Source organism: Apodemus sylvaticus, chromosome 11, assembly GCF_947179515.1.
Source record: "Apodemus sylvaticus chromosome 11, mApoSyl1.1, whole genome shotgun sequence".
Classification (NCBI taxonomy): Eukaryota; Metazoa; Chordata; class Mammalia; order Rodentia; family Muridae; genus Apodemus; species Apodemus sylvaticus.
This window is the reverse complement of record NC_067482.1, coordinates 37332991-37346389: the sequence shown is the minus strand read 5'-3', so window position 1 is coordinate 37346389 and position 13399 is coordinate 37332991. Positions and strand designations below refer to the sequence as shown.

Sequence of the window (13399 nt, the reverse complement as noted above, 5' to 3'; positions counted from 1 at the left end):
GGTGGTTTTTGTTGTTTCTATTTTATTCTATTGAACATAACTCATTAAAGTATAGAAAGTGTATCTGACCAGTAGAACAGCAGTTTAGAGGCACTTCACTAGGTGACTGAAATGGAACAGAGTAACTTTGAGTTACAGTAGTTGGCACTGTTTCCTTCCGAGCAGCTCTGGGCTATCTTACGTCCCAGTTTTGGAAGTTTTAGTATAATTAATAGACCAGAAGGTTGAGAGTAACTTTAGCAGACCTTGTTGGTCACGTGCCAACTACAAAGCAGGTGTCCTAGCTGATCTAGATCCCTACACACACAAACACACACACATACACACACACACATATATTCACGCATACATGCACACACATACATGCACACACACACACACACACACAATGCATATGCCCACAGATCAAACATGTTGCCTGGGATATAAATTAGTTGGATTTTATAGCAAGATAATACTAAACATAGTAAAGATGCCAGGTTGTGATAGGATTTGCCTGGTTCTGAGTTTTCTTCTCCTTTTTGAGAATGGAAATTACTGTTTGATTTTGGAGCAATTCATCTACCAATAATTGCTTTGCCAAAGTGTGTGGATTTTTTCCTTTTTTTGCATTGAACAAGTACTGTGTGTTTTCTATTTATTTCTATTGTATTTTCTATTCTGTGTGCTTGTGTTCACCACTTTGATCCTTGTGCTTTTATTCTTTGCATCTATAGCATGTTTGCTGGTGGCTTGTTTTCTCTTTGATATTCCAGCCAATTGACATATTAGAGTTTTTTTATCTTAAAAAACAAAACACTAGTTCTAAAAATATGCAATGGCACTAAGATCTCTGCCCCTTTTCTTTTCCAACTTAATGCACGGAGCATCACTTGAAAATTCCTGCGCTTCTAGAATTCTAGTGTTCTGCCTCATGGTTTCTATTCCTTGCTAACTTTTAAATCTCTATTAAGTGTTTAGGTTTACAGAAGGTGTAGCCTTTACCTTGTACTTCCCAGCAGATATTACACTTCCTTGTTTTTCAACAGCTTCTCAAAGGCTGAAAGGTTTGCCTCGTACTTCCCTCAAAGCCAAACAGTTGCTTCCAACTTCATCTACAAAAAGAGGTAACTACGGCCTCTTCTCGGGTTTAAACTTGAGCAGCTGGTGCACATAGGTCTCACACCTCTGGATTTCTGAGTCAGTGATGCCTGGGGCACATTTCAAGTTGTGTTTTTTTCTTTATAAAACAATGCAAATTAATTCCCTGTTGTATGGATAATAGCAGATGAAACCTATTTTCTTCAGAGGTATGTATTGAACTGTTCTGAAACAATTAAGTGATAATTGATCATTTTCTCTACAAATCTAAAATCAAAGATTATTGTTTTAAATTAATAAAAATTGGACAGATTGGTACTATAAATGTTACACATCCTATCTATTAATGCTTTTTCCTCCTGTTGGTCTTTGGGTTTACTTATCTTTAGCATAAGGTGGAACACTTTTGAATTATACACTGATTGGAGTTAAGACACAGTGTTAATCTTCATTTGTGACTACATTTGAAAGATGTGTGACACAGTGGTTGCTTTTGTAAGAACTGAGTGCTGAAGAAAAATATGAAGGCTGGGCAGTAACACTAGATGAGATTGGTTCCAAAAGACTGAGTATATTGGTAGGTCAAGGACAAAGAGATGAGAGAAGCAGTGACATAGGGTAGAAGCTGTCCTGAGAATGAAGATATGCCTCAGAGAGTGGGACAGAACAGAGGCAGAGAGGAGACGGATCCCTGTGACAGTAAGGAAAACTTGAGGAATTTTGATGTTTAATTTGTTTTTTTTTTTTAAAAAGATGTAGTTAATATGATTGTAAAACATTATATCCTGTTGTTGGTTTTTGGTTTTCCAAGACAAGGTTTCTCTATGTAGTCTTGACTGTCATAGAACTAGCTCCATCCCCAAGGCTGGCTTTGAACTCACAGAAATCCACCTGTTTCTGCCTCCTGAGATTAAAGGCATGGCCACCACCCTGCTGATAAAGACAGGTATCACATATTCTCCCTCAGATATAAGTCCTAGCTTTTTAATGTTTTTAAAGATTTATTTATGTACATATGTATGCAAGTGCCTGTGTCTGCACACCAGAAGAGGACACTGAATTGTGAGCTGCCACATTGCTGGGCTGAATTCAGGACCTCTGGAAGAGCAGCCAAGTGCTCTTAACTGCTGAGCCTTCTCCAGCCCATATATACTTTTAAATAGGCTTAAGTGTGTTAGCAGTGATTTAGTGTGTGATTGTAAATGATTTGTTTACAATAATAGAATCTGTAGGAAAAAGAAGAGTCAAATAGCAGCCTAGGGTGCATTCTTATGTACTAAATGCTAGGTGCTCACATGCAGCTGCTCCCGTGGTGCCACAGTCAGGGGTAGCAGTGCATAGGGCTTGTTCTTTAGAACAAGACGGACATGATTTAGGCTTTATAAAAAGGGGTCCTATTATCTAAAAGTTCACAAAACAAGAATGTAAAGCACAATTATAATAATTCTCCAGTCCTACAATAAATAATATTTACATGATGTAAAATAAACACAATTCATATTTAAGCAACATTTACAATATAGCTTTATTGGCAGAAGGGGACTCCCAGGAGGTTGAAGTAAGGAACAGCAAAAAACTTAGACCATTTTTAATCTCTGAGGCAGCCAGTAGGTAAAATCTAAAACACTGCCTAGAGGCAGAGTTCGGGATGGACGGCACTTGCTGGTTGGTCTTCCAGAGGACCGGAGCTCAGTTCCCAGCACCCTGCGCCTCCTACCCCCAGCATGTGTTCAGGTGGCTCACAAACACCTGTAACTCCCAACTCTAGAGATCATCTAGTACATTCTTTTGGCATCTACAGGTGCATACACACATGCATACCTCCACATAGATAAACACAGGTTTTTTTTTGTTTTTTTTTAAGGAACCTTTTATAAAAAAGTGAAAACTGTTTGGCTCAAACTGATGATGCATACATATTACTAGAAATAACAGAGGTAACTATGAAAGTGAGCACTAAATAGTTTGAGACCATGAATCCCCTTGCTTATTGAAGTACTTGTTACGAAAGCAAGGTAGAGGAGGGTCTGGATCCACTGGGACTGAGATTAAGGACAGTTATAAACTGCCAGGGTGCACGTGAGATCTGAACTCCAGAGCTTCTGCAAGAACAGCAAGCGTTCTTAACTGTTGACCATCTCCTCGATATCCCATCTGTTCTGCTTTAGAAATTGTTGGCCCAGGCTGGCCTCAAACTCGTGATCTTCCTGCCTTTGCCTCTGCCTCCTTCAGCAAATCCTACTGGTGTATGTGTGACAAATACAGAGGTGGATGCTCTCAGCCAACCATTGAACTGAGCACAGAGTCCCCAATGGAGGAGCTAGAGAAAGGACCCAAGGAGCTGAAGGAACTTGCAGCCCCATAGGAGGAACAACAATATGAGCCACTTAGTATCCCCAGAGCTCCCAGGGACTAAACCACCAACCAAAGAGTACACATGGAGGGACCCATGGCTCCAGATAAATATGTAGCAGAGGATGGCCTTGTCAGACATCAATGAGAGGAGAGGCCCTTGGTCTTGTGAAGGCTCATTGTGTAGGGGAAGGCCAGGACAGGGAAGCAGGGGTAGGGGGGTTGGTGAGCAGGGAGAGTCAGGATGGGATAGGGGGTTTTTGGAGGGGAAATGAGGAAAGGGGATAACATTTGAAATGTAAACAAAGAAAATATCTAATAAGAAAATTGTTTTTTTTTTTTGGAAGACCCTTTATGCCAATACCATCAAAGCTTTTATGAACTTATAGAAACTGAGGCAGCATGCACAGGTCCTCACAGATATTTTAGCCTTCAGTTTAGTGGGTTATTTTTTGTTTTGTTTTGTTTCCATTAATTAATTTATTTATTCACTTTACATCCTGATCCAAGTCTTCTTCCACCCAGTCTCCTCTCACATAGCCTCTCCCACCATCCCCCCTCCCCTCCCCTCTAAGAAGGGGAAGGTTCCCCCTGGGTACAAACCCACCCTGGCACCTCAAGTCACTGCAGGACTAGGCACATCCTCTCCCACTGAGGCCTGAGGCCAGACAAGGCAGCCCAGTTAGGGAACAAATCCACAGGCAGCTACCAGAATCAAGGGTAGACCTTGCCCCAGTTGTTGAGGGACCTGCTATGTGTGCAGAGTGGGAGAGGGTGCACTAGGTCCAGTCGTTGTGTGCTCTTTAGTTGGTGGTTCAGTCTGAGAGTCCCCCAAGGATCCAGGCTAGTTAATGCTGTTGGTCTTCTTGTGGGGTCCCTATCCCCTCCGAGCCCTCAGTCCTTCCCCAACTCCTCCATAAGACTTCCTGAGCTCCTGGAGCCTCTTAAAAGACAGTTATCATAGGCTCCTGTCTGCAACTATAACAGAGTATCATTTGTTGTGCCAGGGACTGGTTTTTGCCCATGGGATGGGTCTCAAGTTGGGCCAATCATTAGGTGGCCATTCCCCCAGTCTCTGTTCCATCTTTGTTCCTGCACTTCTTGTCTTGTGCAGAATAAATTTTGGGTCCGAGGTATTGTGGGTGGGTTGGTGTTCTTATGCCTCTACTGGGAGTCCTACCTGGCTCCAGGAGGCTACATCAAGCTCCATCTGCTAGGAGTCTCAGCTAGAGTCAGCCTGAGGGACTCCCGAGAGCCTCTCCCATCCCAGGTCTCTGGCATGTCCTAGAGATGCCCCAACCCCATTTCCATTCACGGTCCTGGACCTCTCTCCCAGTCTCTCTACACCCGTTCCCCATGCTCAGCCCATCTCCTTCCTGTCTCCTCCCCATCCCAGTCTAGTGTTGGTAATGGGGTTCCCATGTGTGTGAATGAGTGGGTCTCTGAGTCTCGTGCCCTCTCTTGGGCTCTTTTTCTTCTCTTTGTGTTGTCCAGTGTAATGGTTTTGTTTTATAAAATATAGCATTTATTTTTATTATCTCTTAGAAGCCTGGTATTTTTTTCTTTTAAAAGAGTTTCATTTTTTTTATTGCTGCAAAGAAAAATGTGGAATGATTCAAGACTTTGCACATCATCCTCGCTCGGGGGCCATGCTAATCTATTTTCCAATTTTAGTATGTGTGCTGCAGAATTGAGCACAGAATCCTTTTCTGTTGAGAGACAGGGAGTGGATCCATGTGAGAGGTGGAAAGGGAGGAGAAACTGTAATTAGGATACATTATAGGAGAAGAGAATAAAAAAAGAAAAGTTCTTTGTTGGTTCTCAGAAACTTGACCACACTGTTCCTAGAGTGACTCCACTGCGTTTTTCTGTTTTGCCCTCCTTAGGGAGGGGTAGGCGTTTTGTTTTGTTGGTTGGTTGTTTTTTTCCACTTGGGTTGTCTTTTTATGTTATGTATGCAGATGCATACACGCATGTGCTGAAGCCTGAGTGTGGAGACCGAGGAGTCAGTTTGCTCCTTCACACGTGGGCTCTGGGGATCAGACAGATGGGCAGGCTTGGCCTCTCCTTCCTCACAGAGCTGTGTGAATGAGCCTATGGTTTTTATCCAATGGCCTTGTTCAGTCAGAGTCTCTCCCCGATTCTGGGACATATATTAAAAGATGTTAGCTGTGACTCACAGTTCGTGGGGGCCTTTTAGCAGTCCTATTGCTCTCAGTGCTTCAGGTGGGATTATGCTCAGGGGAAACCTGTTCTTCTTCAGTAGCTAAGCTGCTACTAACCCCTGGTCTAAGTTCTTTATCTTTCAAAAGCTCCATGTGCTTTCCAGAAAACATATTTTTCTCCTTATTCCATTTAAACTCTGTGTATCTTTGAGCCTCGGTAAGAGTCCCTCCTGCCGGTTCTGGCTCCACAGTTTCTCTCGACTTGAGTGCTCCCTGACCTTCCTACTGTCTCCTTGTTCCTCTGTGTGTTTCCTGATCATGCAGTGGATGGCAAACAGTGTGGAAGTTTACATTGTTCTGTGATGGATACTGTTAATCTTCTTTTAAATATTGTTGAAGTTTATTATATTAAGTAATTGTATTTCTTACAAATCAGTTTAAGCCTTTATAGTAGAAATGGATTATTTTCCTAAAGACCAGATAGTAACTACTTTCGGTTTGTGGAAAACCAAATACATGGTCTTAGTATTCTAACTTCTCAGCCACATACTTTAACTTAAAAACAGTCATACACTGTGATAAATGAATGAGTGTGTTCTGATGTAATCTTATTTACAAACGCAGTGTATGAGCCACGTGGACAGTAGCTGTGGACACAGTTATTCACAAGTTTGTTTTATAAGCTTTGTTAGAGGAGATTTGTGGCATCTTTTTTTTCTGGAGCTAGTTGTCCTGTCCCATATAGGTGTCATTCCCTCCCCAACCCCTAGTTAAGACTTGTTCCTTTTAGAGTATCTCCAGGCTGCTTTGACATCTCCTTGATTTGGCAAGGACTCTCCCATGGCTGGTTGAAACTCAAAGGAACAGCACCTTGTGTGAGCTCCAATTCACAGTACTGCACTCCTTTGTCCGCACGCATAGAATTTCACTCAGAATATACTCAGCCCAGTGTTTAACTGAAGATTGAGCCAGACCCCAAGCTGAGTTCTGAAGGTCTTCTAAGCATCTCTTTCCTCTAAAACACAGTATCTCTCAGATTTCTGATTCTGTCTCCTCTGCTCACCAAGATAAATTTGGTCTGCCTGAGATACACTATGTATTATACATTTGAAAGAATGTGTTCAAAGGAGCAACTAATAGTCCCAGGGCTTCAGAACTGGTTCATTTCATGTCAGACTCTTAGACCCAACATTACAAGCATCCTTCTTACAGGAATGGTGAAGTACTTTTTTGAATGTTTCATGAACCGTCCGATCCTGGAGGCGTCTAGTGGCAGGCTGATCTCCTCTCAGTCCTCCTCAAGCTAGCTTTCAGGCTGGCTTCTCTGGCTCTTCATCTTAGAGCTTCCGGTCGGTGTCGGCAGAGCGCTTATATCCACGACCCCAGGAGTAAGTTCATGCCACCTCCACTCAGAGCTGTCCCCCTGCCTTGTTTGATCTCTGTAGAAACACTCTCACAAATACCCTAGCAGTCAGTTTCACTAACCATAAGCACGGCGGTCCAGTGAGGTTCATGATCAAAACTAACCACCTCTTTTCCTCTCCTCCCATTACTACAGTAGACCTTGCTGTACTCTGTTGTACAGATGTGGAGAAAACAGAATAGTATAGAATGACCCACATCTGTGGCTCAAGCTTTCTCTTGACTGTATGGGAGTTGTTGGAGAATAATGTTAGTTTTCTGCCTCTGGTCCACACATCCCTCTGCCCTGCCTTATCCCCATGGGTCTGTGTTGTGCATTGCTGTCCATGGCCTTCTGAGGAAACAGAAACCATTTCAGAGGAGACTCAAACAAGAGGCAGAAAAGGGCGAGCATGCACCCCCAAGAGATCTCACTTAATCTCAAGGGACCTATGCAATACACATTGGACATTTCATTTTATCTACCTGGCATTTGTTTTAATATAAACACATATTTCTTAATAGACTTGGCATTCTGTAAGTTCATAGACCTTTTGATAAGCTCCTGGATTGCACGCACATGTGTGTCAGAACACCTTTCAGGATTGTCTCCTTTGGCCATGGATTTCAGGGATCCAAATCAGGTTGTCATGTGTGGCAAGCATTGTTAGCACTGAATTATCCCAGTGCCTCTGGAGCTGACTTATAAGAGTAGTAACTATTAATTCCTGGTTTCTAGTTACACCAGGATAAGTAGCTTTGAGACTATAATCATTGGATTTTTACTCACATGGCTATCCAGCTCTTACTTTTACCTTTAGAATGTTCTTGTGTGAGCCTGCTTAGTCCCTACAATGAGACATAATCCTGTGGTGACTAAAGTTACTAATAATTGAGTTACGTGTGCGTACACACATGGAGGCAATGGTATGGTAGGGAGAGGTGGCCTACCATAGCTTGCATGAGGGTCAGAGGACAACTTTGTCAAGTCCTACCTTTATGTTGGTTCCTTGGGTTGAACTTGGGTTTCTTTTTATTTTTTCTTTCTTTTTTTTTTTTTTTTTTGGTTTTTGGTTTTTTGGTTTTTTGGTTTTTTTGGATTTGGTTTTTTTTTTTTGAGACAGGGTTTCTCTGCCTAGCCCTGGCTGTCCTGGAACTCACTCTGTAGACCAGGCTGGCCTCGAACTCAGAAATCTGCCTGCCTCTGCCTCCCAGAGTGCTGGGATTAAAGGCGTGCGCCACCACCGCCCGGCTGAACTTGGGTTTCTAAGTCTATGTGGCAAGCACGTTTTACCAGTGGGCCATCTTCCTGCTCCCTGTGGTGCTGAACCCCACCCTCTTCCTCTTGTGGAATCCAGGGTACCCTGGTTGATGTACTTTTTTCAAAGACAGTTTATCACCCTCTGAGGTAACCTTTTTTCTATTAGTCCAGAAAGGTTCTTTCTTTGAGGTTCATAATATAGATATTCTAGCGCTCAGTCATCATGGCTAACAAAACAGTGCTTTCACCGGTACTTGGTTCCCTCAGAAAACCCTGGTTCTCTTTTGCTGTTCTGCATACAGTACCTTCTCCAGGCAAGTTCCGCTCCCCTGCAGCTCCATCTCCGTTGGCTCTTCGGCAACCAGTGAAAGCGTTTAGTAACCATGGCCCTGGTCCTGGTAGCCAAGAAACTACCCAGTTCCCACAAACCACCTCCTCACCTGGGCCGCCCGTGGTGCAGAACTCAGCCCCAGCAAACCCTTCCAGCAATATCAACAGCGCCACTCTAACCAGACCTGCAGGGACAACTGCAATGAGGAGTGGCCTGCCCCGGCCGAGTGCCCCGTCTGTGGGGGGCATCCCAGTGCCTCGCAGCAAGCTTGTACAGCCTGTTCGAAGGTAAGTGCAAGTGCTGCTCAGTGCAGTGTGCTCCGGAAGGGGCAGCCTGCAGCCAGCCTGCCTGCAGTCAGCCGTCAGGGTGAGGACTAATAGAGTGGGCAAAGCCTTACCTCCTTGTTCTGAAGAAGTCCTCATTTGGACATTATATAACCTCGGTTCAGATTAAATCTGCTCAAAGGCCTCGCATGATGAAGCATCTCAGGCAGCTCTAGGACAGATAGTTAAAGACATTTGTGCTGGTTGTGACAGTTGTTCATTTTGAGAACAGCAATAAAGATAATACACGCACAGGGGGGTTAAGGAAGTACTTCCTGTGTGCCCTGTTTAAACTGGCGCAACTCAGATTGACTCAGTTCTTAATAACTGTAGAGATCCTCCTCCTACTCCAGAGATTCTGAGCCCAGGGAGTCTGTGAGCATGCCATATGATCTCGACCCTTCAGGGAGGGGATTAGCACTATTGGTAAGTTTAGATGTCAGCTATAGCTAAACTTTCTTGTCTTAAAAAAAAGTTCCAATCCTGTATTTAAACAGTGCATTCCTGCACGTACTTCATCTTCATACAAAGGTTTCACATCTCCAGACTTGGTAGGAGAGCATGGTAGCTTTGTGCACTTCTTACTATGTCTGATTGTCACAGCAGTAAGGACTACATTTTAGAAGAGTATGTTGAAGTTTAGTGAAATAAAGTAATTTCCCTGAGGACGTACAACTAGAAAGCCCGTCAGTTACAAGTTTGTCTGACATGAAATGTTTCCTTACCCAGTGCCCCACACTGCCTGCCAGTCTGCGGCAGGAACCCTGAGCCTGAGCTGTCACATACATCCTGTCGCCTCGCAGAACAGTATTCTAACAAACAGGCTGTTTGTTAGGAATCTTCTTTCCTCTTGTTTTAATTCCACAGGCACTTAACAAAAACGGGTTAGAGGACTCATCTTGTATGTAGTAATATTCGAAAGTTTTAAAGTTGCCAAGCAAGGAAAGGTTGTTCAATAGTTGTTTAGAGCTTAGTAATTAAGTAAAATAACCTTGAAATAACCCTAGTGGGACACTGTAGGACACTGTGCCACCGGAAAAATAATAAAGACATGTAACGAATTGTATGGTAGCATTCTGTACAGACATAATAAGTTGTGGAATTCTTTGATTTCAGATCATTGCCAGCTCCTAAAACTTATGGTAGCATGAAAGACGACAGTTGGAAAGATGGCTGTTACTGACCAGCAGAGCCGAGGACACAGATGTCCACAGCTTCATGGACACCCCTTCACCAAGCTGAAACCAACTTTTATATGCAGACTCTTCAGATGGGACTCTTGGGGTTTGCAAACTCCCAGCCTCTCTGTCTTAATAGCACAATTGACGGAGACGAGGATGCAGCACTTTAATGCCACGTGACATCAGATGTGTTTGGTAATCATGCAGTCACTCTCCATGGGCTCACTTAGCTTTGCTCACTAGAAACACGGTTCATTTTATTATTTGACAGAGGCCAATATCTGGGCAAATACCTACTGGATGCCAAAGAGAAATGCCCATTTGTAAAGGGAGACCTGTGTACGTGGGAAGTGGTGGACCTAGGTTGTCCAAACCTCACATCAACCTACTTCACTGTACAAATAGTGTCAATAAATATTGTGTTAACAAGAACTAATATTCTGACTAATTAAATTGTTTTATTAGTCCTTCAGGATACAGTAAATTACAAAGATTGGGAGAGAGAAAGGAAGGACCTGAGCTAAAGACTTAAAACATGCTACTACCTGCGTTTAGGAAAGTTTTATAAATTACTTTTGCAGGCTCATTGGGAAATGTATCTTACGTTTTAAACGTAGCTCACATGTAGCCATGTCCAGATGGTGTCACAGGGCACGCCCACCGCCTTGCATCAGCATCTCAGACTTGTGTGTACTTGTTTTTGATTGCCAGAAGGGCTCACTGTCAGTTATACAATCTTTCTAACTTTCTAGTTCCTGGCTCAGGAAAGACGGCCTTTGCTATTGAAGCCAACTTACTCACATGCTGTTTCTGTCACAACTAGATCTTGTCTCCATTCCCAGGTGTCTATGATGTGAAAGGACAGTTACATGTGTCTTTGTTCTTGACGAAATAAACACCTCAGAACTTACAACCTGGAATAAAACCATATCACAAAAGGAGGGGAAATCTATGCACTTAACTATAAAAATCTCTGGTGATGACAGTTGTATTGTTGCTCATGAGCGGCAGAATGGTCTATTATGTGGAAATCGATCCGCTTTAAACTGAATAACTGAATGAAGTATCTTTTTAAAATACTGTCCCTTTTAACTTAGATTCTGCCTTACATCAGCATTTTCATTGTTTGGTTACAAATCATACAACTCTACTTTGCTAAACACTTGCTCTCTAATGGCATATGTGTGTATACCCCTTGAAATCAGCTGTTTTGTTTTTATCAGATTATTAGCAAACTATAACTAGCTGACTTCTCATTTTTTTCATAATGAGGTCTGTTTTTTAAATACTTAATCTGGACAGTTTTAAATATTGGCAGATGGGTCACATAAAGGCAGGGGGATTTGAACTTGTTTCCTGTAAGTAGAGGATGTTCTATAAGGCGCAAGTAGAAATGCAGAGAGAAAGGGAAGCAAAATTTCCCACTCAGGATAGCATCGAGGTGATGATGACAGACCCAGTCTGCTGCGGCTGACGCTGGACCAGCAGGGAGACATGGCCTCACCTAGCACAAACAGCGCCATAGAGTGCCGGACCCATAGTGTAGAACCGTAGTGTAGAACCGAAGACATTGTGTCCTTGCGTTTGAAGGGATGAGAGGGAACGGAGGGAGTCATGGTTATCCATAATGATGAACTAAAATCTGTTGTTTTTCCAAGAAAGATGGAACATGTGTGTTGGCGCAGTATGTCTCATAAGTGACAAAGAAGTGGCCACTGTCTCTGTAGAGTCACGTGCACACAGCAAGCAGGTCTCTGTTCAGTGTAACAGTTGAAACAAAATAATAAATGCTGCAATCTAATAATTTAAAAGAACTTTAATGAACCATCTATTACATTTTTTAAGTTAGATAATCAGTTTCAAAAGGAATATTCAGGTTATTTAACATTGTTTTTAAATGGCTGTATCAGAAAAAAATATCTATTTTTTTTTAATTAAACTATTTCATCACTTGTTTAAAAATGTATTTTGGATCTAAGTTTGGTGATATTATTTCAGCTGCTGCTGTACTACCACAGATTATTGGCTTTTAGTTTCCTAAAGAGAAAAATTGCCTTTTTACTAGAAAGCCTTTGTGTATTGCCAGTTTTTCTGTTTGGGAAAATCTAAGGATTTACTGTGGTTAGTCATACAGAAGAAATGTGGATTTGATGAACTAGTGCCTATGATTTTAACTTATGTTTGATATATAGTAGTAGGGTTATAAATGTTGATTATTTTGTGCCAACAGCCCAGAATTGTCATTTGTATGTCAGCAGAAACTATGATCTCTGCTTCCAAAGTTATTTAATTTTCTCAGTGTTTGGATGTTATTTTTTGTAAGTGTGTTAATAAAAGTGTAAAGAATTGGAAAAATATAAATATTCTTAACTCAAGCATTTGCTGAATCATTTTTCTACAGAACTCGTTTGTACAAAACTCTCTGAAGAGTTGACTTTTCTCAGTTTTCATACCCTGGAAATCACATTTTGTAAAACTGGGGACCATTCATAATTGTCAGATACTTTTTTAAATTATCTCAGAACATCACTTTTATATAGAGATATAAAAAAATTTTTGAAAGCAAAGAAAATTAAATACATATGTGGCCCCAGATGTTTGTATAACTCTAGGATGGTCTAGACTCTGTATGTTCAAGTCGGCGTAACTCACTGTACAGGTGTCCAGTTTGACAGTATGATGCATGGTCCTTCTAGATCACATGAAGTTTGATTTGCAAACATTTCTATAGCTGAACTTGTAATATATGGTTGCCTCCTTAATAAACAGCCTGACCATAATGTTTATTATTAAATCTATATTTATTTTCTAAGTGTTTTATTAATTTCCAGATATGGCAAGATTTCTTCTCTCCCCCAACCCCATTACCTACAGTTGGTCTTCACAACTTTCTTTCTCAGACACAGACCCGAGTCTCACTGCCCTTCAGGTCCGGACCCGAACTGGGTTGGGTCACTGCAGTCGTTCTCCTTCTTTCATAGCTGAGCCATTTGGAGCGATCGCTCACAGTTAACTTCATGGTTGGTTGGTTCTTGGAGGTTTTTCATCTGCTCTCAATTGATAAGTAGCTAGAAAAAGCATCTATAAAACAGGAAGTGTCACCTAAAAGTTTCCAACAGGGAACCTCCATGCATTTTTTTTTAAAAGATTTATTTATTTTATGTGAGTACACTGTCACTCCCTTCAGACACACCTGAAGAGGGCATCGGATCCCATTACAGATGATTGTGAGCAACCATGTGGATGCTGGGATTTGAACTCAGGACCCCTGGAAGATCAGTCAGTGTGCCCTTAACCACTGAGCC

The 13399-nt window shown here is 42.0% G+C and overlaps 1 protein-coding gene and 1 pseudogene across 2 annotated transcripts in view; one reads left to right on the top strand and one right to left on the bottom strand.

Annotated features, from left to right (window-relative positions):
- The window catches only part of Slain2 (SLAIN motif family member 2), a 56329-nt gene extending 43455 nt beyond the window's left edge, over positions 1-12874 (top strand). Inside the window, exons 7-9 of one of the 2 annotated variants that reach the window (XM_052198277.1) lie at positions 1029-1106; positions 8562-8877; positions 10030-12874. In XM_052198277.1, the coding sequence (XP_052054237.1) occupies positions 1029-1106; positions 8562-8877; positions 10030-10096 (461 nt within the window). In that variant the 3' untranslated portion in view covers positions 10097-12874. The remainder of the gene's footprint in view (positions 1-1028; positions 1107-8561; positions 8878-10029) is intronic. The other variant, XM_052198278.1, reaches the window with a different exon arrangement.
- Positions 5032-5130, bottom strand: LOC127696854 (uncharacterized; annotated as a pseudogene).
- Positions 12875-13399: the final 525 nt, after the last annotated feature.